The following is a 27,379-nucleotide window of genomic DNA, read 5'->3' on the forward strand; positions in this document are numbered from 1 at the left end:
ACAAAACACATATGATAACTAGAGTGGACTTTTAAAAATATTTTTTTCATGAGATACTATTTCAGGTTAAATTCTTACTGTAGATTCAAGAGCTATTTTTAAATATTTACTGTTATTAAAACTTGCTTCAAGAGAAATTGTAACTAGACTTCCAAATACAGGCCCTGATATCCACTAACTCAGGCAAAGTAAAGAATAGCATTTTCAAATGACATTTTACCTCCATCTGAGTTGATTTGCCAGGACTTTTTTCTGTAAACTTATCTTTTTACATCTTCAGTTTTTATGTTTGCCATTTTCCAAATAATCTAAATTTGGGGCAAGAATCATATAGTCACAACTGTGGAGGATGCTTTTGAAAGCAGGGTTCCATTCCTACTGTCAGATAAATGTGGTTCTGTAACTGTCTTTTTATCCCCACCTTCAAGAACTTCCTTGAATGAAGTCTGTCTTTGTCCATCAGAAGGTGTGTGAGTCATCACTTCCTTCTGGTTTTATGCATTTGTAGACTATGCATTTTTTCATCAAACTGCAAATATATATGACAGATCTAAAATTAGTCCTGGGTGTTTAAATCCACCACTGTAAGAGTAAATAGAAATCCACCTACCTTTTCTGTGGAAAATTATGTGCTATTGAATAACTTTTAGCTCTTTTTTTAAAACAATGGGTGAAATTTAACAGTGTCACTTTTATGAGAAAGGTACATGAAGAGATCTTAAAGGAATCACGTAGTCTTCTAGGAACCTGTGATTGTTGTTCAATGTGCTTCAGCATTTTCCAGTCTCCAGATTGGATCTAGAGCTACCATTGAATCACCCAGGCATACTAACAGATTCATTTAAATGGGTCCAAGCTGCAGTCCATGAGCAATAACAGACTACCCTGGCTACTGCTGTTTACTCTATGTTTAGTAAATGAGATATGTGAAAATAAAATAAGTTATTAGTTATCTGTGACTTTTTTTTAATTTGTTTTCATTGAGATTTTCAGATACAACTATCCCAAGATCCAAAGTATATAATCAATTGCCCATGGCACCACCATACAGCTATGCATCCATCAACACAGTTAATTTTTTTTTCAATTTTTAGAAAATTTTCACTACTCCAGAAAAGAAATAAAGACAAGAAAAACGAAACTCAGATCCTCCCATACCCCTAACCACAACCACCTCCATTATTGATTCATAGTTTTGGTATAGTATATTTGTTACTGTTGATGAAAGAATGTTAAAATACTACTAACTGTAGTATATAGTTTGCAATAGGTATACATTTTTTCCCTATATGCCTCTCTATTTTAACTTCTAGTTATAGTGACATACATTTGTTCTACTCTGTGAGAGAGATTTCTAATGTTTCCATAGTTAATCACAGACATTGTCCACCACAAGATTCACTGTTTTATACATTCCCATCTTTTAACCTCCAACTTTCTTCTGGTGACATGCATGACTCTGAGCTTACCCTTTCCACCACCTTCACATACCTTTCAGAACTGTTAATTATGCTCATAACATGCTACCATCACCCCTGTCCATTTCCAAACATTTAAGTTCACCCTAGTTGAACTTTCTGCTCATATAAGCAACCACTCCCCATTCTTTAGCCTCATTTCTATATCCTGGTAACTTAAATGTCATGTCTATTAGTTTACATATTATAATTAGTTCATATCAGTGAGACCCTGCGATATTTGCCTTTATGTATCTGTCTTATTTCACTCAATACAGTGCCCTCAAAGTTTCTTCATCAACCCATTTCTTTTATGACGGTTTTGTTCACACACTATACATTCTGTCCTAAGTAAACAATCATTGGTTCCCCATTCAGTCACGTATTTATGTATTGAGCACCATCGCCACTCTCTGTATAAGGACATCTCCATTTCTTCCACAAAGGCAGAGTAAGAGTCAAAGAAGGCAGAGAGGCAAAAGAAAAAGAAAAGAGAGAGAAAAACAAACAAATAATAAAAACTTGATAGCTAGAAAGGGACAAAAGGAAAGATAGCATTAACCTAAAGTAGAATAAAGAGTCAGACAACATCACCAATGCAAGGAGTCCCATACCCTTCCCCTATTCCCCATCCCCCCATATGCATTTAGCTTTGGCATATTGCCTTTGCTACATTAAAGGAAGCATAATAACAATGTTTTGTTAATTCTCGCCTCTAGTTTGCATTGATTGTATTTTCCCCCCAATCCCACTCTATTTTTAACACCTTGCAATGTTGATATTCATTTGTTTTACATCATGTAAAAACATATTTGTATCTTTTATTACAATTATTGAACACCATAGGTTTCCCTGAGTTACACAGTCCCAGTCTTTATCATTAGTCCCTTTTTCTGGTGTCCCACATGGTCCCAGCCTTCCTCTCTCAACCATATTCACAGTCATCTTTGTTCAGGGTACTTACATTGCTGTGCTACTATCTTCCAAAACTGTTTTCCAAATCTCTCACTCCTGTCTTTTCCTTTCTGTCTGCAGTGCTTCCTTTAGTGTTTCCTATAGAACAGGTATCTTGTTCACAAACTCTGTCATTGTCTGTTTGTCAGAGAGTATTTTAAGCTCTCCCTCATATCTGAAGGATAGTTTTGCTGGATATAGAATTCTTGGTTGGTGGTTTTTCTCCTTCAGTATCTTAAATATATCACCCCACTTCCTTCTTGCCTTCATAGTTTCTATTGAGAAATCCACAAATAGTCTTATCAAGCTTCCTTTGTATGTGATGGATTGCTTTTCTCTTGCTGCTTTCAGGATTACCTCTTTATCTTTGACATTTGATAATCTGATTATTAAGTGTCTTGGTGTAGGCCTATTCAGATCTATTCTGTTTGGGGTATGCTGTGCTTCTTGGGTCTGTAATTTTATGTCTTTCATAAGAGATGGGAAATTTTCATTGATTATTTCCTCTATTATTGCTTCTGCCCCTTTTCCCTTCTCTTCTCCTTCTGGGACACCAATGACATAAATTCTTGCTCTTTGTTTTGTCTTTAAGTTCCCAGAGACATTGCTCATATTTTTCCATTCTTTTTTCTATCTGTTCTTTTGTGTGTAGGCTTTCAGGTGCCTTGTTCTCCAGCTCCTGAGTGTTTTCTTCTGCTTCTTGAGATCTGCTGTTGTATGTCTCCATTGTCTTTCATCTCTTGTGTTGTGCCTTTCATTTCCATAGATGCTGCCAGTTAGTTTTTTGAACTTTTAATTTCTACCTTATGTACGTCCTGTGTTTTCATTATATGCTTCAGCTCTTTTGCCATATCTTCCCAAAACTTTTTTAATTGATTTATTATTAGTTGTTTCAATTCCTGTATCTCAGTTGAAGGGTAAGTTTGTTCCTTTGACGGGGCCATAGCTTCATTTTTCTTAGTGTAGGTTGTAGTTTTCTGTGATCTACGCATGGTTTCCTTGGTTACCCCAGTCAGGTTTTCCCAGACCAGAACGGGCTCAGATCCCAGAAGGAAGAAATATTCAGTTTCCAGTTTCCCTGAGGGTGTGTCTTAGAAAATTAGTACACCCTGTGAGGCCTCAGGTCACTGTGCTTTTCTGCCAAGCAGGTGGCACCTGTCAGACTGGTGTCAGGAGGTGTGGCCCATGGCTATTTTCCCCCAGGCTCTGGGGTCTTGTTCTGAATGGAAGGTGGGTAGTAGAGCTGGGCCCCACCTCTTTCCTCTTAGAGAAGATAGACCCCCTAGGGGGAGGTCATTAGCATTTCAATGGTCTCTCTCTGCCTGTGCTATCCCCACCCTTTTCTGGGTCAGAGCACTGGGAACTGAAAATGGCTGAGGCTTTCTCCACTGAGCGGAAAAAGGAACAGAAAGTCCCCTTTGGAGCTAGTCCATGGCGACCCTCCAGCTCTCCAAGGTCAGTTGTCACCCAAAGCCTCTGTCTGCTTGTTGGGGATTCAGGCTCATAGTGACCAGTTCACACTCACTAATTAAAACCCCATTTGGAACTCAGCTGAGCTATATTCACTTGCCGAGGGAGAGCTTCTCTCTGGCACCACAAGGCTTTGGAGCTTGGGCTGTGGCAGGAGGGGTCTCCCGACTTGGTTCTGCAGTTTTTACTTACAGTTTTATGCTGTGCTCTCGGGCATTCCTCCCAATTCAGGTTGGTGTATGATGAGTGGATGGTCACGTTTGTCCCCCTGCAGTTATTCTGGATTATTTACTAGTTGTTTCTGGTTTTTTTCAGTTGTTCCAGGGGGTCTAACTAGCTTCCACTCCTCTCTATGCCGCCATCTTAGATCCTCACCGTGACTTTTTAAAAAATCTTTTTGATTAGTTGATGTGGAAGAGAAAGTATGTGACACAGACAGTATGGTGGTGTACTTAGGGTTACCCTCTTTGCAATAAATCACCTAAATTTAAAAGAAAAAAAATGTTATATAACACCATGAGCCAGTGCATTTTATCTGAAGTATGCAGGGTAGTTCAACATAAGGAAATCAATTAATATAATTCACCACATTAACAAAACAAAGGGAAAAAACCACATGAACATCTCCATTGATGCAGAAAAAGCATCTGAAAAAATTTGGCATCTTTTCTTGATAAAAATTCTTAGCAAAATAGGAATAGGAGGAAACTTCCTCAACAAGATAAAGGGCATATATGAAAAGCCCACAGCTAACATCATACTCAATGGTGAAAAACTGAAAGCATTCCCACTAAGACCTAGAACAAGACAAGGATGCCCACTGCCACCACTATTATTCGACATTGTACAGGAAGTTCTAGCCAGGGCAGTTATGCCAGAAAAAGAAATAAAAGGTATTCAGATTGGAAAGGAAGAAGTAAAACTTCCCCTATTCACAGATGACATGATGCTATATGTAGAAAATCCAGAAAAATCTACAGCAAAGCTACTAGAGCTAACAGATGAATTCAGCAAAGTGGCAGGGTACAAGATTAACGTACAAAAATCACTAGTGTTTCTATACACTAGTAATGAGGAGGAAATCAAGGAAAAAATCCACTTACAATAGCAACTAAAATAATCAAATATCTAGCAATAAATTTAACCAAGGATGTAAAAGACTTATACACAGAAAACTACAAAACTTTGCTAAAAGAGACAAAAAAGATCTAAGTAAATGTAAGCACATTCTCTGCTCATGGATTAGAAGATTAAATATTGTTAAGATATCAATTTTGCCCAAAATGATGTACAGATTCAACACAATCTCAAACAAAATTCCAGCAGCATACCTGCAGACATGGAAAAGCCAATTATCAAATTTATTTGGAAGGGTAAGGGGCTCCAAATAGACAAACTCATCTTGAAAAAGAAGAATGAAGTTGGAAGACTCACACGTCTTGACTTTAGAGCTTATTACAAAACTACTGTGGTTAAAACATCAGGGTAGTGGCACAAGGATAGATATTTAGACCAGTGAAACTGAATTGAGAGTTCAGAAATAGGTCCCCACATCTATGGCCAATTGATGTTTGACAAGGCTGCCAAGTCCACTCAAGTGGGAAAGATCAGTCTTTTCCACAATTCCACAAATGGTGCTAGGAGAACTGGATATCCATCCGAAAAAAAAAAAAAAAAAAAAAAGGAGGAATCCTATCTCACACACCATACACAAAAATTAACTCAAAATGGATCAAAGACCTAAATATAAGAAGAACCAGCACCATAAAACTCCTAGAAGACAATATACAAAAGCATCTTCAGGATCTTGTGTTAGGCAATAGTTTCTTGGACTTTACACCCAAAGCACAAGCAATAAAGGAAAAAATAGATAAATGGGACCTCATCGAAATTAAAAATTTTTGTGCATCAAAAGACTTTATCATGAAAGTGAAAAGATAGCCTTTAAAATGGGAGCAAATATTTAGAAACCACATATCCAATAAGGGTTTACTATCCAGACTATATAAATAAATTCTACAACTCAACAATAAAAAGACAAACAACCCAATTTAAACATGGGCAAAAGACTTGAACAGACATTTCTCCAAAGAGGATATACAAATTGCTAAGAAGCATATGAAAAGATGTTCAACATCATTAGCTATTAGGGAAATGCAAATCAAAACCCACTCTGAATTACAATTTCACACCCACAGCCCCTAAAATGGCTATTATTTAAGAAACAGAAATTTACAAGTGTTGGAGAGGCTGCGGAGAAATAGGAACACTCATTCATTGCTGGTGAGAATGTAAAATGGTGCAGCCGCTGTGGAAGACAGTGTGGCGGTTCCTCAAAAAGCTAATTATAGAACTGCCATATGACCTGGCAATCTCTTCACATAGTATATACCCAAAAGAATTGAAAGCAGGGACTCAAGCAGGTATTTGCACACTGATGTTCATAGTGGCATTACTCACAATTACCAAAAGATGGGTGCAACCCAAGAGTCCATCAACTGATGAATGGATAAGTAAAATGTGGAGTATCCATACAATGGAATATTATTCAGCTCTATAAAGGAATGAAGTTCTGATCCATATGACAACCCAGATGAACCCTGAAGACATCATGCTGAGTGAAATAAGCCAGCCAGACAGAAAGGGACAAATATTGTATGATCTCACTGAAAAGAAATAATTAGAATAAGAAAACTCATAAAGACAGAGTACAGAATATAGGTTACCAGAGGTTGGGTTGGGTGTAGGGAATGGGGAGTGAAAGCTAACATTGTACAGAATTTGTTTGGGTTGATCATAAAGTTTTGGTAATGGATGGTGGTGATGGTAGCACAACATTGTGAATGTTATTAACAGCACTGAATTATACATGTGAATGTAGTTAAAGGGGGAAATTTTAGGTCATATATATTACTAGAATTAAGATTAAAATATAAAACAGAAGATTATACAACACAGTGAAACCTATTGTAAAATGATGGGCTGCAGTTAATAGTACAATTATAAAAATGTTCTTTCATGAATTACAACAAATGTACCACACTAAAGCAAGGTGTTATTAATAGAATGGTTTTTGAGAAAAAAAAAAATACCCTAAGTAAACTATGGACTGTAGTTAACAGTACAGTTTTAACAAAGGTACCACACTAAACAAAAGTGTTAATAACGGGGTGGATATATGGGAATGCTGTATTTTCTTCATAGTTTTCCTGTTACCTACACCCTCTCTAATTAAAAAAAGGCTAAAAAAAGAAAACCAGGCAGCAGAAGAACTGTTAATACTTCAACAGAATTAAATATACTTAAACAAGCATTTGAAAGTAAGAAAAAATATCTTGATCAGAAATTCTAAAACTAAAACCAGAAACGGACAGAACACACGGAGAAATGAATAGAGTTCATTAATCTCAAGAAAGAAATGAAAAAGATGAAATATCTCAAAGTGAAAAGTAAATTATGAGGTATCCCAAAGAGAACAGATTCAAATAAAAATGTAATAAGGGATATTGAATAAAGGCAGGAAAACAACCCAGAAAATGAAAATGACAAAGAAATACAAAGGGTCCTAGAGAAACTAATGGAAATAGAAGAAGGGCAAAGAAAAAATAATATTTGTATTATCAAGGACCCTGAAGAAGAAAAACAAAACAATGAACAGAGCTAATATTTATAACTCTAATCCAACAAAACTTTCTAGAAATAGAAAAAGACCTGACTCTACCCATTGAAAGGGCTCACTGAGTTCTCAGGAAAATTAACCCAGAACAATAAACTCTGAGACATATTTTAATAAAACTATTACATTTCCAAATTAAAGGTAAAATCCTCAAGATCTTCATGCCAGAAAACCAAATAATTTGCAAAGGCAGAAGAATTGGACTGGTATCAGACCTTTCAAAATTAAGGTATAAAACAAGGCAATGATGAACAGCATTGTTTTAAAAATCAATGAGAAAGTATAAGCCAAGAATTTTATATCCAGCCAAGCTAAATATTAATATCAAGGGTACAGAAAAAGAGTTTGCAACATACAAGAACTTAGGGCATTCTGCACCCATTAGCTCTTCCTGATGAATTTACTAGTGGATATGCTTCATCAAATTGTGTGATGACTGGGAAACCTCAACAAAATGACTGATAATAAGCATCTTAAAATATATAAATGTACATAGAAGACTAAATTAAAGGTGGAGACACAGGTAGAAAACTAATGTACAAATACTCTATGTTACCACAAAGTAGAAATTATGCAACTAAAAAAATGGGAGAAGGGAGAGAGAAAGAGGAAAGTAGAATAACCTCATTGTATGGACAATGATCGGATGTTAATGGATTAAAAGAAACTGAAAAACAAGATATTAAAGGGAAAAATATAAAATTGTGGGCTAAAGGAAGTTAAGAGAAGGTATAAGTACAAATGTAGCCACTGGAGTTTCTAGTCAGTGAAGTAAGGCAGGAAAAAAAGATAAATGGCATCTAGATTGGAAAAGAAAAAGTAAAACTGTTTTATTCACAGACAACATGATTGTCTATAGAAAGTCTGATGAAATCTACCAAAAACAAAAGAACAAAAAACAAAAAACTCACCACTAGTACTAAGTGAGTTCAGCAAAGTTAGAGGATACACGATCAATATTAAAAATCAATTTTATTTCTATACACCAGCAATAAACAATCAAATTAAAATACTGTTCTAGTTTGCTAATGCTGCTGAAATGCAAAACACCAGAAATGGATTGGCTTTTATAAAGGGGGTTTATTTGGTTACACAGTTACAGTCTTAAGGCCATACAGTGTCCAAGGTAAGGCATCAACAATCAGGTGCCTTCACTGGAGTATGGCCAATGGTGTCTGGAAAACCTCTGTTAGCTGGGAAGGCACGTGGCTGGTGTCTGCTCCAACTTCTGGTTTCAGAATGGCTTTCTCTCAGGACATTCCTCTCTGGGCCACAGCTCCTTTCCACAATGTCACTCTCAATTGCTCTTGGGGTGTTTGTCCTCTCTTAGCTTCTCCAGAGCATGAGTCTGCTTTCAATGGCCGTCTTCAAACTGTCTCTCATCTGCAGCTACTCTCTCAGCTTCTGTGCATTCTTCAAAGTGTCCCTCTTGGCTGCTGCAAGTAAAAGCCAGACTACTTCTTCTATATTTTGCTTGGAGATCTCATCAGCTAAATGTTTGAGGTCGTCACTTTCAAATTCTGCCTTCCATCCAACACCAGGACTCAATTTTGCCAAGTTCTCTACCACTTTAAAACAAGGATCACCTTCCTTCCAGTTTGCAACAACACATCCATCATTTCTGCTCAAGGCCTTATCAGAAGTGTCTTTAGAGTCCATATTTCCACAAACAGTCTCTTCAAAGCAGTTTAGGCCTTTTCTATCAAGCTCCTCACAATTCTTCCAGAATCTTCCCCTTATCCATTTAAAAAGCCGCTCCAACATGGTTGGCATTTGCAAACACGGCAGCACCAGCATCCCACTTCTCTGGTACCAAAATCTAATTCACACTACTATGTCTGCCCACACAAGACTGCATCAAAGATAATGGCGTTTTGGGGGACATAATACATCAAACTGGTGCAAATACTAAAAGTATTATTAATATTGAGTACTATTTACAATAACATAAAAAATAGTATATTCTTAGGGACAAAGCTGAAAAAAAGATGTGCAAAAGCTGTATACAAAAAAACCACAAAACATTTTTAAAAGAAATTTTAAAAGACCTAAGTAAATGGAGAGATATACTCAATATTAAGATGCCAATTTTCCCGAAATTGATCTATAGATTCAACACAATCCCAATAAAAATCCAAGCAAGTTCTTCTGTTAAAACTGACAAGATGATTCTAAAATTAATATGGAAATACAAAGAACCTATAACAGCCAAAATAACTTCGAAAAGAATAAAACTGGAAGAATTACATTATCTGATTTCAAGATATATTATGAAGCTACAGTAATCAAGACAGTCTGGTATTAGCAAACAGGTAGACAAATAGAACAATGGAATGAAACAGAAAATCCAGAAAAAGACCCACACATATATGATCAATTGATTTTGATAAAGGTGAAAAGGCAATTCAGTGGAGTTAGTATTTTTCAACAAATAGTGCTGGCACAACAACATCAAAAAAGATTTTCAATCCACATCTCACACCACATACAAAAAAATTATCAAAATGGATCATATAACTAAATACAAATAACTAAAATTATAAAGCTTCTAGTGGAGAACATAGGAGAAAATCTTTGTGACTTTGTGCTAAGCAAAGATTTCTTAGATACAATGCCAAAAGCATAAACCATAAAAGAAAAAACTGATAAATTAGACTTCTTCAAAATTAAGAGCTTCTGCTTTTTGACAAAATTAAGAGGATAGAAAGACAAGCCACAGACTCAGAGAAAATATTTGCAAAGAATATATCTAATAAAGGACTTGTATTCACAATATATAGAGCACTCTGAAAATTCAATAATAAAAACATAACCAAAATTTTTCAAATGGGCAAAAGAGTTGAATAGACATTTCACCAAAGAAGATATACAGATGACTAACAAGCACATGAAAAATACTCAACGTTAGGAAAATTAAATTCAAATAACAGTGAGATACCAACACACACCTATTAGAATGTCTTAAATTAAAAATATCAACTATGCCAAATGTTGATGAGAATGTCGAGGAATTATAACTCCATACACACTGGTGGGGGTGGAAAATGTTACAAGTAGTTTGGCAGTTTCATTAAAAATTAAATATTCAAACTATCACATTACCCATCCTTTCTATTCCTAGGTATTTACTCAAGAGAAATCAAAGCATATGCCCAAAAGTTGTGCAAAAGTGTTCACAGAAGCTTTGTTATGAATAGCCTCAAACTAGAAATAGCCCCAAATTCACCATCAACAGGTGAATGAATAAAGCAAAGTGTGATATATCCATACAGTACAATAATACTCTACAATAAAAAGGAATTAACTATCAACACACATAACATGGATGAATCTCAAAACAATTATGCTGAATGAAAGAAGCCAGACCACAAAAGTACATATGTATGGTGCCATTAATATAAAATTCTAGAAAATGCAAACTAATCTATAAGGACAGAGAGCTGATGCATAGTTGCCTGGGAAAGGAGGATGAATGGGGAAGGATGGGAGGGAGGGGTAACAAAGTAGCATAAGAAAACTTTTGGGGAGTAATGGATATGTCATCTTGATTGTGGTAGTCTAATGGATGTTGTTATGGTTAGGTTCATGTGTCAACTTGGCTAGGTAATGGTGCCCAGTTGCCTGGTCAAGTAAGCACTGGCCTAACTTTTTGTTAGTTTGAGGACATTTTGTGGACTTAAGTCATCAGTAAGTTGATTGCATTTATGGCTGATTACATCTACAAGCAACTAAGGAGAGTGTCCTCAGAAATGAGAAACATTTCCTCCAATCAGTTGATGCTTTAAAAGGAGAGGTGATGACTACAAGTCAGAAGAGAGAATTTCTATTTCTACATAGCCTGCCAGCTTCACCTGGGGAATTCATTGAAAACCTCCATCGAAGTCGCCAGCTTGTAGCCTGTCCTATGGAAGTTGGACTTGTGCATCCCCCCAGTTGCATGAGACACTTTTATGATATCTCATAATATTTACAACTATCTCCTGTTGGTTCTGTTTCCCTAGAGAACCCTAATACAGATGTATAAATATGTCAAAACTTATCAAATTGTACACTTTAAATATATGCAGTATATTGTATGCTTCAATTATGCTTCAATGAAGCTGTTTAAAAACAAACAAAAAGGCATAAGTACAAGGGAAACCACTAAGGAAAACTACAAACCTTCTTTGATGGTTTGACACTGTATGTACTCAGAAAAGATCATGTTCCTTTAGTCCATTCCTGTGGATGTAGACGTATTGTAAGTGGGACATTTTTTTTTTCTATAATTTTTTTTCTTCTTTTTTTTTATTAAATACAGTTTATTGAAATACATTCACACACCATACAATCATCCATGGTATACAATTCACTGTCCACAGTATGATAATATAGTTATGCGTTCATCGCCACAATCTATCTCTGAACATTTTCCTTACATCAGAAAGAACCAGAACAAGAATAAAAAATAAAAGTGAAAAAAGAACACCCAAATCATCCCCCCATCCCACGCCATCTGTCCTTTAGTTTTTATCCCCATTTTTCTACTCATCCATACACTAAATAAAGGGGGTGTGATCCACAAGGTCTTCACAATCACACTGTCACCCCTTGTAATCTACATTATTATATAATTGTCTTCAGGAGTCCAGACTGCTGGGTTGGAGTTTGGCAGTTTCAGGTATTTACTTCTAGCTATTCCAATGCATTAAAACCTAAGAGGTGTTATCTATATAGTGCATAAGAATGTCCACCAGAGTGACCTCTCGACTCCATTTGAAATCTCTCAGCCACTGAAACTATTTCGTCTCATTTTGCATCCCCCTTTTGGTCAAGAAGATACTCTCAGTCCCACGATGCCGGGTCCACATTCATCCCCGGGAGTCATACTCTGCACTGCCAGGGAGATTTACACCCCTGGGAGTCGGGTCCCACGTAGGGGGGAGGGCAGCGAGTTCACCTGTCGAGATGGCTCAGTTAGAGAGAGAGAGGGCCACATCTGAGCAACAAAGAGGTACTCAGGGGGAGACTCTTAGGTACCATTACATGCAAGTTTAGACTCTCCTTTGTGGTAATGAGCTTCATAAGGGCAATTCCCATGCTCGAGGGCTCAGCACATCAAACCGCCAGTTAAGTGGGACATTTTGATTAGGTTATTTCAATTGAGATGTGACCCACCTTGTTCAAAGTGGGTCTTAATCCTCTTATTGGAGTCCTATATAAGAGGATAAAACAGAAAAAAAGCAACGAAACTCAGGAGAGAAGGACCAAAAGACATTGCTATATGCCTTGCCATGTGACAGAGTCGTCCAAGATTGCCAGCAGCTGGTCTTCAGGAAGAAAGCATCACCTGTTGATGCCTTGATTTGGACATTTTCACTGCCTCAGAATTGTAAACTTGTTAGTTAATAAATCCCCATTGTAAAAGCCAACCCATTTCTGGTATATTATATTTCAGAAGCTTTAGCAAATGAAAACACTTTCCTAATAAACAAAAATACTATAAATAAAAGTGCAAAAATACAAATATCATAGAGAAAATATCATAGAAAACATAAAAATATACATAATTATAAAATATTATGATAGAAATGACAACAAACATAAAATGAGAGTGTGCTTACCTCACCTATTAAAAGAAAAATTTTCAATTTGGCTCACAAGATTAAACTCAGCTATATACTTGTTTTGGTTTGCTAAAGCTGCCAAAATGCAATACACCAAAAATGAGCTGGCTTTTTCAATAGGAATTTATTAACATATAAGTTTACAATTCTGAGGCCATGAAAATGTCCAGCTCAAGGCATCAACAGGATGATACCTGAGTTCTGAAGACAGGTAGCTGGCATCCAGGACACCTGTCACATGGGAAGGCACATGTATGGTGTCTGCTGGTCCTTTGCTCCTGGGTTTTTTTGCTTTCAGCTTCTGGTTCCAGTGGATTCTTCTCTGAGCTTCTGTGGGTCCTCTCTGGGGCTTTTCTCTATGTGTTTCTTTTAATTTCATCTCTTAGCTTCTCTGGGGCTTCTATGAGCTCTCTGGGCTTTTATCCTCTCAAAAAGGACTCCAGTAAAAGGATTAAGACCCACCTTGGGGCAACTCCTCAATTGAAATAACCTAATCAAACGGTACCACATACAACAGGTCTGCATGCACAGGAATGGATGAAAAGAACATGGCCTTTTCTGGGGTACACAACAGCTTCAAACCACCACAATATTCTATGCAAGGGACAAACCTAAAATAAAGTGATTCCAGAAGACTAAAAATAAAAGAATGGACAAAGATATACCAGGCATGAAATCACTGCCCTCCCCCCTACGTGGGATCAGACATCCAGGGGAGTGAATCTCTCAGGCAACGTGGAATATGACTCCCAGGGAGGAATCTAGACCCAGCATCATGGGATGGAGAACATCTTCTTGACCAAAAGAGGGAAGTGAAAGGAAATGAAATAAGCTTCAGTGGCAGAGAGATTCCAAAAGGAGCCAAGAAGTCACTCTGGTGAACACTCTTACGCACAATACAGAGAATGCTTTTTAGGTTCTAATGAATTGGGGTAGCTGGCGGTAGATACCTGAAACTATCAAACTACAACCCAGAACACATGAATCTTGAAGACAATTGTATAAAAATGTAGCTTATGAGGGGTGACAATGGGATTGGGAAAGCCATATGGACCACACTCCCCTTTGTCTAGTTTATAGATGGATGAGTAGAAAAATGGGGGAAGGAAACAAACAAACAAACAAAGGCACCCAGTGTTCTTTTTTACTTTAATTGCTCTTTTTCACTTTAATTGCTCTTTTTCACTTTAATTATTCTTGTTATTTTTGTGTGTGTGGTAATGAAGGTGTCAGGGACTGATTTTGGTGATGAATGCACAACTATGTAATGGTACTGTGAACAACTGAATGTACGATTTGTTTTGCATGACTGCATGGTATGTGAATATATCTCAATAAAATGAATTAAAAAAAAAAAAGATAAACCAGGCAAATGAAAACAAAAGAGAACAGGAGCAGTGCTCCTAATATTAGACAAAGTAGCATTCAAGAATGAAGGCATTAAATGTGACAAAAAAGGACACATTAATGCTAAAAGCCACAATTCACAACAAAGTTATAACACTTAAGAATATCTGTGTAACGAAAAACACAGCAACAACCTTTATGAAGCAAAATACTACAGGAGATTCAAAGAGACACAAATAGAAATTCACCAATAAGAAAATACTTTAATACAGCACTTTCTGTACAAGGGAGATCAACTGGACAAAAAAAAGTAAAGAGAGAGAAGATTTATTAGAAACATAATTAATAAGGTAGATTTTATGAACTCTACACCTTCTTCTCAAGTGCCTGTGTCTCCTCACAAAAATTGATCCTGCCAAGTCCAAGTAATACAACATTCACTGATCATAATGTCATAAAGCTAGAATTTATCAACAAAAACAAATATCAGAAAGGTCTTGATTTTAAGACTTTCTATTAAATGGTAGTTTGGAGAATGGAGAAGTACAAAACAAACTTACAGAATTAAAAATAATATGCAAAATTGATTTCTAACATCTCTGATAATGAAAACACTATATATCACAATATATAGGATACATTAAAAGAAGTGATCAGAGGAAAATTCAAAGCACCAAATACATTAATCAGTAAATAAGAAAGAATGAAAATTAATAAATTCCCAGCTCAAGATAATGGAAAAATAACAAAGTAAACCAAAAGATAGCACAAGTAGTGAAAAATAATAATATAAAAAGAAGTAAGGAGGTAGAAAATAGAAAAATAGAAGATCTATTAGTAAATCAAAATTCTTGTCTTTTGCGGGAAAAAAACTAATAATATATACAAATCACCAGCTATTTGATGACCAAAAAAAGGGAGAAAACACAAATATACAAAACAAAATATGACAAGGAAAAAATAATTACCAAAACAGAAGAAACTTTAAAATCATAAGAGACTTCTTTGCAGATATCTATGTACAGAAATTCACAAACCTAGGTGAAATGGATAATTTCCTAGAGAAATAAAGATGACCAAAATTGACCCCATTAATGTGAGAAAGCTAAGACATAAATTTCCATAGAAGAAATAAAGTTATTAAGGAATTACCTCCATAAAAAAGCACTAGCCTAGATGTTTTCATAGGAAAATTTTACCAAGGCTTCAAAGATCAGATAGCCACAATCCTCTACAATTTATTTCAAAGAATTGGAGAATTCCAATATTGGAATTCAAATAAAATTTGGAATTTATTGGAATTCCAACAAAAATGTAGAAAGAAAAAGGAAAACAGAAAATCACCATTAGGCAAATATCATAGTAATCATTGTTGCAGGCAAGATCCATCAGTGGCTGCTAAAGATATTTATTAAATACAGAGGAAAAACTAGTAACTTCAGAGAAGAGAAAACTGGCTGACCCCACCTTAACCAGGAGATCAAGGTTAACTTCACCAGTAACAAGACATCAACATCATATGCCCCTTGTTTGGATTTGCAAAAGCTCCCAAAATGCAATATACCAGAAATGATTGTCTTTTACAATGGGGATTTATTAGTTCACAAATTTACAGTTGTAAGGCCATGAAGATATCCCAATTAAGGCACTGACAGGACGATACCTTCTCTGAGGAAAGGCCGATGGCATCTGGGGTTCGTCTGTCGTGTGGGAAGGCACATGGCCAGAGTCTGGTGGTGTTCTCCTGGGTTTACCTTCTGGTTTCCAAAGCTTTCTCCAAAATGTTGGGTTTTTGTCTCAGCTTCTCTGTTAGCTTCTCCCTGGGGCAAACTCCAGATTACATTTCTTAGCTTCTCCAAGCTCTCTCCAAAATGTCTCTGCCTTTGTCCTCTCATAAAGGACTCCAGCAAGGGAACTAAGACCAGCCTTGAATGGGTGGGGTCATATCTCCATGGAAACAACCTAATCAAAAAGTCCCACCCACAATAGGTCTGCCTCCAGAAGACTGGATTAAAAGAACATGGTTTTTCTGGGGTATATAACAGATTCAAACCAGCACAGCCCTCATATGCTCTAAAAAGGGTACAACATCATTTCTATACTATTCTTGTTAAAAATGCAAAACCTCAATCTATCATGAGAAAACATCATAAAAATCTAAACTGAGGGACATTCTGCACAACATGTCACCTGTACTCTTCAAAAGTATCAATGTCATAAAAACACAAAGAAAGTCTGAGGAATCAACACAGAATGGAGAATACTAAGGAGATATCTATGCACAGAATTCACAAACCTAGGTGAAATGGATAATTTCCTAGGGAAATTCACAACAAAATGCAATGTGGGATCCTGGATCAGATTCTGGAACAGAAAAAAGGGGCATTAGTGAAAAAACTGGTGAAATGTGAATAAGGTCTTTAGTTTGGTTAATAGTATTATACCAATAATAATTTCCTGGTTTTTATAGTTGTTAACAGTAGAGGAAGCTAGGTTAAAGGTATACAGTAACTCTCTGTATTAATTTTGCAAATATACTTTGTTCTATTTTACAACTTTTCTACAAGTCTAAAATTAGTTCAAAATTAAAACTTGAAAGAAAAAAAAGTGACTAGCCTCTACTTTTCTCCACTGTTCTCTCATGCCTCAGTTCCTTGTCATATGATTTCTGCTTATGTTGCATTAGCTAGAAATGTCCCCCTCATAAGTTATTAGAAATCTATTTATTGACCTTCTTGAACTCTGAAGTCTTCAATATTGTTGGCTTCATCCTTCTCGAAATGCATTCTTCCCTTGATCTCTGCCACATTAAATATCAGAGATCTAGTGGGATTCAAATAAGGTCTACAGTTTATGTTAATGTGAATTTCCTGGTTTTGACCATTGTACTATGATTATATAAGATGTTAACATTAGGAGAAGCTGGACGAAGGGTACATGGAAATTTGCACTGTTTTTTACAATTTTTCTGTAAGTCTCAAATCATTTCAAAATAAAAATTTAAAAAAAGAAAAAATTTTCTCAGACACTGTTTAAAAAGGAAAGAGGGTGAAATAAAATTTCATGCAAACAATAGGGTTCCTCACCAGCAAACGCTCACTAAGGAAAATTCCAAAATGTGTACTTTAGGTGGGAAGAGTGGTCACAGTTGGTAGGGGTAAGATATCAGAAGGAATAAAGAACAAGGAAAGGGTAAATTTTTTAGAACATGTAATATATGGAAAAGTATTAATGATTAGTAAACTTAAAACATAAGTGAATTAAAATACAAGAAACAATAATGTAACTTGAGATACGTGTAATGGTGTTAAAAGTGTTCCAATGTCCTTGTATTATCTAGCAGTAGGATAATTGTATTGATTAACCTTAGACTTGATAAGTTAAATATGCTTGTAATTTCAAGAGTAACAAAAGAATAGAAACAGAGTGTATAGCTTCCATACTATTAGAAAGGAAAAAAAAAAAGAAAAAGAAAAAGAAGAAGGGAGGAAAAATACATACAAAAAACAGAAAATAGGACAAATAGAAAATAAAATGGTAGGTCTAAATGCAAATATCAATAATTACATTAAATATACTGGACTAAATTCTCCAATTAAAAGACAAAGATTTTCAGACTAAATATTTAAAAATCCAGCCATACACAGTTTTTAGGACACACAACTGAAATCTAAGGATAGGATACAAAAAACTTGAAAGTGAGAGGATGGAAAAAAATACACACCATGTGTATACCAAAAAAAAAAAAAAAAAAAGGTTTAATATCAGGACAAAGATAGTCCATGGGAAAAAAATTCATTACGAGAGAAAAATAGAGCCCTTCATAACATTAAAAGTTTTAATTTACAAAAAAAATATTACGTGCACACAAATTTTTAATTGTCATAACACAGCCTCAAAATATATAAAGCAAAAGTTTACAGAACTACAAGACGAAATAGGCAAAGCCATAATCATACTGGCAATGTTTTCACACCTTTCTAAGTAATTGACAGAAAAAGCTGAATTTAAAGATACAGAAGATGTGAACAGCACAATGACCAAATGACCTAAAAGATGCATATAAAATCTATTATAATGTATTCTTCTTAAGCATACACCAAACATTCATAAAAATTGAGAACATACTTTTTAGATTTCGTGGCTGGAAGGTAATGAGTTGCTGGGCCCGTAACTAGTAGACAGAGAAAAAGAGGCCAGCGGAGAAGAGCTCTTATGCCAGAGATAGCGGATGATGGCGCACAGGCGGAGGAGGAGGATGGAGAGGTTGACCTGGGAAAAGAGCCCTCTACTCTAAGAAAGGAAGAAGAGGTTGGCTGAATAAACACATTTTGGGAGAAGGGGAAGGAAGATACCGGAGTTGAGTTTGAGGATGATTCTCTTGTCAGTCAAGTAACCATCTGCTGAGACGGGATACGCCGGATGAGGGCGGTGATGAAGGTTTGGGGCGCAGAGAGCAGATGTGAGCCAGAAAGACGGACGTTCAGGTAGCATCAGCGGATGGAGCCTCCCTACCGAAAAGCTGTAAAATAATGAATTCACCGCCAGGTGTCTGTGTCTGTGGAGGCTCACGTATCCCATCGGCCCTAGCGCTCAGGGCGGAAGAAGGCGCGGAGGACTCTCTTCCATCGCCTCTACTGTCCTGTCTCGACTGACGTTGGACAATAAAGATGGCGGCAGGAACCAGCAACTATTGGGAAGGTAAGGGCTTGCCTCTGGGTGGGTGCCGTCGAGGGGCCGAGAGGCTGAGTGAGGACGGATCCGGTGGGAGGCTACAGAGGAGAGAGCCAGGCCTCCGGAGCGGTCGGGTGGAGGGGCGGGGCTTGCCTGTTGGGAACCGGCGGGCCTGGGGTGAGGAGACCGAACGGTCTGGGCCAAGGGGGCTGGCCTGAGAGGCAACAGCCCCTGACCGGGTAGAAGAGTGGTACCCCGAGCAGGGGGTGGGCAGAGCGGGACAGAAGGAAGATTGGACGAAGGAGATGTGGGTTTAGGGGGGCAGCGGAACTCGGACGAAGGCTTGGGTCCGAACTGTGAGAGGAAATGAGTGTTGAGCGAGAAGGTCCAGAGCCCGGAAGCCTTGGAATTGAGGTCCCTGCTGGAAAACTGAGTAGAAAAAGAGGAAGGAGTTAGGAAAGGCATCTTCTCAGTCCAGTCCATCGGGAGAGTTGGTATGAGCGGAATGTCTCCTACTGGGTCCCCTTAGCAGCTTCAGGCAGGGACTTCGAGGATTGGTTGTCGAATCGACTTTAAAGGCGGAGGAAATAACTTTACCTTCAGCCCTGGAGTCTAGGATTGGATTTGTTAAAAAGAACAAGTTGAAGGAACCTGTGTGAATTGTAATTATATTTACTATACTTCGCCTCCCCCCCACCAACTTATTTTGTGATTTAACGAATGCGTTTATTTAATTCCTGTAATTATATTTACTATACTTCGCCTCCCCCCCACCAACTTATTTTGTGATTTAACGAATGCGTTTATTTAATTCCTGATAAAGTGGACTCATGTAAAAACCATTCCTGGACCAGAAATCAAAGAAGTCTCACCCTTTTTTTTCCCAGCTATCTCTGCATTACTGCAATATGGAAACTATCCTCTGAACCCCTTTCCCATTTTGACCCATTTCCTATTGCTCCCTGTGAAACCTGGGGAAACCAGGGAAACCACCACAAATAACAGTATTTTCAAATACCTATCAGCTACTTTGTCTAAGAAATTTAAGTCTTAAGGTCATCTATATTTGCCTGTTATACTTGCAAGATATGATGCTTTCTGTTAGAGAAGTTACAGAGCAACATAGTTATAATTTAACTGCCCTTTTGAAATGTGTGTACCAACTAGAAAATATTTTTACATTAGATAGAAGAGTCTACTGGTATCTTTAAGACTAGTCATTAGGCTATGGTTTTTCAAAGCACCATGCTGTAATAATTACAGAAACTCGTTATTGACAACCTACTCCGTGCCAGATAATTTAAGTCCATGATTACTAATACATAGAAAAACCCTGAAGGTACAGGTTTAAAAAACAAAAAGCTGAGGTTCATAGGTTAAATAGTTTGCCAGTAAATATCAGAATCAGCAAGTGGCTGAGCTGAGGTTTGACCTGGGATTTGTTCTCTGGGCAAATGTGCTCCACTGTCTTACTCTCCTTCCTACTTCTGATTGCTGATGATAAGTATATTGAAATAATGGTTTGTGTTCCTTATTCCTGAAAGATGACACCCTTACACCTTCCTTCCTATATTTCAGCCGTTTTTATTTTAACCTACATTTCACCGTGAGAGTAATCACATAGATTTAGCTTTCCAGACTGTAGCTTCTCTCACTCAACCACTTAGATACCACACTAATACACTAATTTCTCTGCTTGCTTGTGTGCTTCCTTTCTTTAATATGCATGCTTCTATTTCTATTATTTTAATATTTGACTTTATCATTAGCATATTGTTTATTGTTAGTTTTAGCCTCTAAATTTCTTTTAGTAAGTATATTGAAAAGCAGTTGTTTATCCTGGTCCGTGATAAGTGATTTTTTTCTTCACCTTTAATCAATAAATCCGTCTACTATTAAGAAAATAATTTCATTAGCCTAATAAAGCTTGAAAACATAGAAAGATCGCAAAATCCTTGTCAGAAACAGTGATGACTTTTTGAAAAATAAAGTTAGCTGGTAAATTGATACAATGTTGCTCAGACCATAATTCATATTCAGTTCCTTTGTGATTTGTACTCTCTTCTTGTTTTCTTCTTAGTTACAAAATTTTTGTTATTGCTGCCAAACTAATTTCAGGGATGTTAGAACAATTTATTGTTGTCTAGCTGTCTTTGGAATAAAGTTAAAATTTTCTGTCTCCCACTCCCCCGCCCCCCATCAAGTAGATCAGAAATTTAAATAAGTGACTAATTTGTTTTCCTGAATGAGTCCTTGGTTTCCTACTTTTAACACTTTTCTATATGGGGAGAACTAGACCAATATATGATCATTTTCATACTTTGTTTTCTGCAGAATTGTTTTGTTATTTACGTGTCTACTAATGGACATTTTGTGTCTAATTAATTGCTTTTATAATTTTGTTAAAGATCTCAGGAAACAGGCTCGACAGCTGGAAAATGAACTTGACCTGAAACTAGTTTCTTTCAGTAAATTATGTACAAGCTACAGTCACAGCAGTGCCCGAGATGGAAGACGCGACAGGTATAGGTACAACAACATTCTGTCTTTTATGCCCTAGGCTGTTTTTTAAAACATTAAAAAATAAACGAAAGTATGTAACCTCTGTAACTTGATCTGTTGGTAAATTTTTTTGTGTTTTATCTTCTTTGTCAGTGATTGTTTTGTTTAGTGACTTAATTCTTAATTCTTGAGACTAGCATTACTTGGAATTCTCAGGCAAAGATTGTGACAGTGTCAGCAGGAAAATGCTAGGGGTTAAGAGTGAGTTTGTATCAGAAATAAGTTTCTAGTTTGGCCAGGATAGGGAAATGTGGCAGATTTGCTCACATTGTATTTCTTAGATTTTCTAATTGCTAAATGGATCTGATACGCGGAACTACCCAAATGCAAAGTATACATACTGCTATTCTGGTGTTTTAGATGAATCTAAGGCTGTGTATATTCTCACCATTAATCATCTAAGCTATTTTTAATTTTGGTTCTTTCTTGAAAAATCAGTATAGTGTTATATTGAACATACAGAAAAGGTATTCTGATCTTTGAATCTTATGCTCTCTTTAGGCCGACCACCTGTTTAGAAAAATATCAGGAAATATTTAAGACAGTCAGAAAGGTATAAAAAATAATATACCCCCATGTACATATCCCCCATTTAAAGAAGTAACCATTAGTGATTCAGTTGAAGCCCCGGGTACCCCTTCCTGGTGGCATTCCCATTCCTTCCTCCTCGTAATAACCTTATTTTACCACATATGTTTGTATTACTAAACAGTTCATATTATCTGACATAACTATTTCGCAACTTGTGTTTTTGTTCAGCATTATCTTTGAAATTCAGCTATGGATATGTTTACCTCTGGAGTATTCATTTGCTGCACATAGTATTACATTGTATTACTCTGTCACAATTTATTCATTCTGTGGATGGACATTGTTTCTCATGTTTTCCTTATAAATAATATTGATTATTACTATTTTAATAGCTGACACAGAGTGTTTAGGTATGGTTTTAAGAGGTTGACATAAACTCTGCTTTTGGAACGTTATTACACAGGATGTTTTATATACCTAGGACTGGGGTAGCAGAGTTGTTAGTTGTTGTCTACTCTGTTTTATATACATTTTCAAGGGTTGATGGTAGGTGGGATATTTTTTTCAGTTAATAATAATAAAGACAGTAAAAACTGAGCTTGGAATTGAACTCAAGTCTTTCTGTCTCCAGAACCCACACCCTCAACCCTACTATATTATGCACATTCCCACTGGTGACCCATTTTGGCACTATAGCCAAGGCATTACTCCTTTGTAATACAGACACACTGGTTGTAAAGATAGCGGGACCAACATACTGGCTTCTAACTAATAAATGAGTTATTGTGTCATATAGATCAGATTACAGTCCTTTGCTTTGGACTTGCCTTTACTTAGCAAATATAGTGAATGAAGAATGTTCGTTTCTATTAGTAAACTTATTTTATGATTAGAAATCATTTTTCCTGCATTTAAGTCCCTCACTTGGCTATGCCAGTGAGTATACAATTTTAAAACTCCTCTGTTTGTTAAGCGATAATATTGCATGTTGTTTTTTCTGTGTCTTCTGTGCTTTATGAACTTAATCCTTGCCTCCTTTAAAAAAAAAACTACCTTGAAAACATTCCCTAAGAAATTCTACAACAAATTAGACTTACTTTGTGTAATTAACTTCAGCTTATCTGTTAGTCTTTTTAAATAAAAGACCTGAGGCCGTGAGGATCAAGATCCAGTGTGCATTCTCAAGTTTTGTTTGTTGCCCAGGTTAAAAGCATGTCAAAATGAATAAGCTGAGCAATGGCCAGATTTTTTTCTTCCAAGAATCATTTTTTACTTTCTGTATTTTGAGAGCCTCAAGGTCTGTGAATCATCACACACCTATAAGATGAATTAAGTTTGATTGAATCCTAGTATTGTTGGAAAATGAATTTTTGGCTGTTTCCCTGATCCCGTACACTGTCCGGTTGGTGTCTGGGAACATGGGACTAGCCAGTAGTAGAAATTGTCTCCTCATTTGTTCATTCATCTATTCATATTTAATGAACACTTACCATGTGCCAGGCACTAGTCTAGGTGCTGGGCATATAGCTGTGAATAAGGCAAAGGCAATTTCCTTCCTTGTGGAGCTTACATTCTGTTGGCCTATTGTTCTTTTTCATATATCTGGTAGGGGGAAATCCGTATTAATAATAAATACATAGGACATTTTTGCCTGAGCAGATTGTAGGAGGTAACCATAGTACCTTGAGTTGCCTCTGGCACATAATAAAAAAAACTAAATATTTTAATATATTTTAGGGCAAATAAATTGAAATGTTTCAAGAAGAAATAAAAATTCAGACCAAATTAAAGATGTAAAAATTAAAATCTTCCTTATTATCTCTTTTTTGCCTAATTCACTGGTTGTTACTATTTCTATGGAAGTGTGTGCAGAGAAGGGAAATAGTAATAGCTCAGGTACTGTTTGATGTTGAACTGATGATTTAATTTGATCTCATCTGTCACACCCAAGAATTATCAGAGTGCAGGAAAAGTCTCAGTTAAGATTGGCGTCACTGCCAGGGCATTTAGCTGCGTCCAACATAGTGCAGATCTGTATTGAGCTGCTCATGTGACAATAGATACTATCTGGGGACCTAATGAAGGTTAATGGTTTTTCAGAAGAGCAGAAGAATCTTTCAGCATATACAGTTTTAGAATTTGAATTTGTCAAACATGTTTCACTTGTAAAAAGTTAGATTTTTGACTATTCAGATGCTAAAAGACAGTGCAACACATTTTGCAAAACAAACTGAGATAACTGCATAGTGTAAGTGGAAATGTAGAGGGCTTGATACTAAAACTTTCCTGCTAGACATAGCTAATTGTATTAGACTGAAAGCCATTTCCTGATTATTGAATAACTAATTGTCCGATCTGTGGCTCATTTAAACTCCCATTATAGTTCTTCTTGGTAAGAGTCAAGGGAAGAAGAAAGAACTTAATTTTAGGAGTAAGGACCCATAATTGATTTGAGGTTAAAAAAAAAAAAAAAAATTAAGTCATTCATCCCATACCCCATAACATAATAAAATCTATGGCTCCTTTTAAAAGCTGTACTTCATAGTTTGGCAATTTTATTTCACATAATTCTTTTAAATTCAACATTTAATTGGGCACTGCCATAGCTTAAATTATTGTCCATCACTTGGGAAACAGTAAACAATTATTTGGAATTTTCTTAAGTTACTAAGATCAGGTGTGTAACACTTTGGGAAAAAATCTTACATTCAATTACATTTTATATTGAATTTACTATTATATAACGTGTGATCTTCATAGAGAAATTTCTGTAAAAATTATAACTTCTTAAGAAAGTTAGTGTTCCAGGCATCCCACTTGATCTCCTTAAAAATAATTGCCTTTTGTTTTAAGTATGCTTTAAGGGAGTAGGCGTAAGTAATGGATTCCCTTTAATTGAACTTCTCTTTAGTTCTGACACAACACCCCTTTTAAATGGATCAAGCCAAGACAGAATGTTTGAAACAATGGCAATTGAGATTGAACAGCTTTTGGCAAGGGTAAGTGCTTTCTGTTAAATGGCTGTTTTGCTAATTACTGTGTACTTGTTAAGTATGGTGCTAGATTATATCAAATGCAGACATGTTTATTAAAATCATCCATTTTTTCAAGGAGGGTGCCTCCTCAAACCACATGAATTCAAATTGATATTGAATGACAGCAGTTCCCTGGTCCTATCGGTATTATTTTAGCCTTTATGGATTATTTGGGGGAATTGCTGAACCCTTGCCTTCTACCTTGGGCCTTTTTTGCTTCTGGCAGAAAGAGCATATAGGTAACTGATTTGCTTTCAGCCATTTATAATGCTTTCTAAATTTTTTTTTTCTGGTTCTCTTTGTTTGTTGTTATTTTAGCTTACAGGAGTAAATGATAAAATGGCAGAATATACCAGCAATGCAGGTGTCCCCTCCTTGAATGCAGCACTGATGCATACATTACAGCGACATAGAGACATATTGCAGGTAATATACTGGGCTTGAAATTTTTGTTATCACAAGAGTTTTAAATATCCCTGAATAGGATGTATGTACATGTATTTAAGAGAACAAAGGGGGAAATTCTTCTGTAAAGATAAAAGCCATGCTATAGAAATTTGTCTTGTTTAATGTGTTTTTTTTCCCCTTGGTATTATAAAATTTAGAAAATGTGTAATAGCTCTTACTTTTGCCTGGTGAAATTGAATAATATTCATCACCAGTTAAATGTAGTCCTAATCTGGAAGACCTAGCTAGCTAGCTTGAACAGTGAAACAGTCAGGAGGCAAGCAAGGCAATAATATAGGAGTACACTTACATCAGGCTTTGAAGATAACATGAAGGGGAGTCATTTACTATACCTAGTATATCATCTGAAAAAATACTAAAAGTGTACCAAAAAAAAAACCTAAAATAAACTCTTATAAGAAATGGGGGGGGGGGGGGACATTAAAAACACAGTACACAAAGGAAGGCAAATATTTTTAATATTGAAAAATTTCAGAAACCATTCCTAATTTTAAAAACTCTTACAGAAATTGAAGGATACTTTATTGACCTAATGCAAAAATGTATATATCAGATTAAAAATTAGCGTCATGCTTAATGATAAAGCACTGAAAGCATTCTCAAGACAAGGATGCCTCCCATCACCACAGATAGGTAACATTATTTGGAAGTTCTTAATCGTGTCATTAGACAGTAAAAAAAGAGATATGAATATTGGAAAAGAAGAGGCAAAATTAGTATTATTTGCTTAGTAATAAGATTATGTATCTAAAACACCCAAGAATATCAACTGAAAAACTATTAGAAACAGTGAAATTCAGTAAGATGGTGGATTATAGAATTAATATATAAAAGCAAGCAGTTTCCTTACATACAAACAATAACCTGAATACAAACAAAAACAACAAAAAGAAAATATAATAACTGTAACATCTTCAGGTATAAATTTAATAAGAAATGTGTAGGACTCATATGCGTAAAATTCTACTAAGAGAAGTAAAAGAAGATTTAAGTAAAGATTTAAGTAAGAGATTTAAGTAAAGAAATCTCTGGGATAGGCAGATTTCTCCCTAAAAAAATTTGTAAATTGAATGCCATCCTAATGGAAAGAACATGGGGTCATTGATTGTTTCATTTGGTTTTTTAATTGGCACAGTGATGTCAGAGTTCATTTGGAATCAGACATTCAAGAATAACCAGGAAAAATTCTGAAAATGAAGATTAGTAAAGGGCGTCTAGCTCTACCAGATATTAAAACCTGCTAAGAAGCTTGAATAAGTAAAACAATTTGATTCTGGAGAAAAAATAGACCAATAAAACACAATATAGTTATATATGAACAGAAATTTAGTTGATGATAAAGGTGGCATTTTAAATCAGTGGGAAATAGAGGGATCATAAAATCATAGTGTTGGAACAATTGGCATATTATTTGAAGAAAATAAAATCCTCTACCTCAATCTTTATATACAAAAGAAATTCCAAATGGATCAAAGATTATATGTAGAAAAAGATACCATAGTTCAGAAGAAAGAAGGGTGAATTTATAATTTTTGAGTGGAAAGGGTCTAAGCAAGACCCAATACTGGGAACTATAACAAATGACTAATTTGCTTAATA

General features: G+C 36.0%; 1 protein-coding gene and 1 long non-coding RNA gene across 3 annotated transcripts in view; one reads left to right on the forward strand and one right to left on the reverse strand.

Moving 5' to 3' along the window:
- LOC119515001 overlaps positions 1–19,099 on the reverse strand; it is a 107,628-nt gene extending 88,529 nt beyond the window's left edge. The window contains exon 1 of the long non-coding RNA XR_005212909.1: positions 18,866–19,099. This is a non-coding gene — a long non-coding RNA (uncharacterized LOC119515001). The remainder of the gene's footprint in view (positions 1–18,865) is intronic.
- A 50-nt stretch (positions 19,100–19,149) lies between these two features.
- Positions 19,150–27,379, forward strand: part of GOSR1 (golgi SNAP receptor complex member 1) — a 77,309-nt gene continuing 69,079 nt past the window's right edge. Inside the window, exons 1-4 of one of the 2 annotated variants that reach the window (XM_037808936.1) lie at positions 19,150–19,211; positions 21,593–21,713; positions 25,189–25,276; positions 25,631–25,738. In XM_037808936.1, coding sequence (XP_037664864.1) covers positions 19,181–19,211; positions 21,593–21,713; positions 25,189–25,276; positions 25,631–25,738 — 348 coding nt within the window. In that variant the 5' untranslated portion in view covers positions 19,150–19,180. The remainder of the gene's footprint in view (positions 19,212–21,592; positions 21,714–25,188; positions 25,277–25,630; positions 25,739–27,379) is intronic. The other variant, XM_037808937.1, reaches the window with a different exon arrangement.

This window comes from Choloepus didactylus, chromosome 18 (genome assembly GCF_015220235.1).
Source record: "Choloepus didactylus isolate mChoDid1 chromosome 18, mChoDid1.pri, whole genome shotgun sequence".
In the NCBI taxonomy this organism is placed as follows: Eukaryota; Metazoa; Chordata; class Mammalia; order Pilosa; family Megalonychidae; genus Choloepus; species Choloepus didactylus.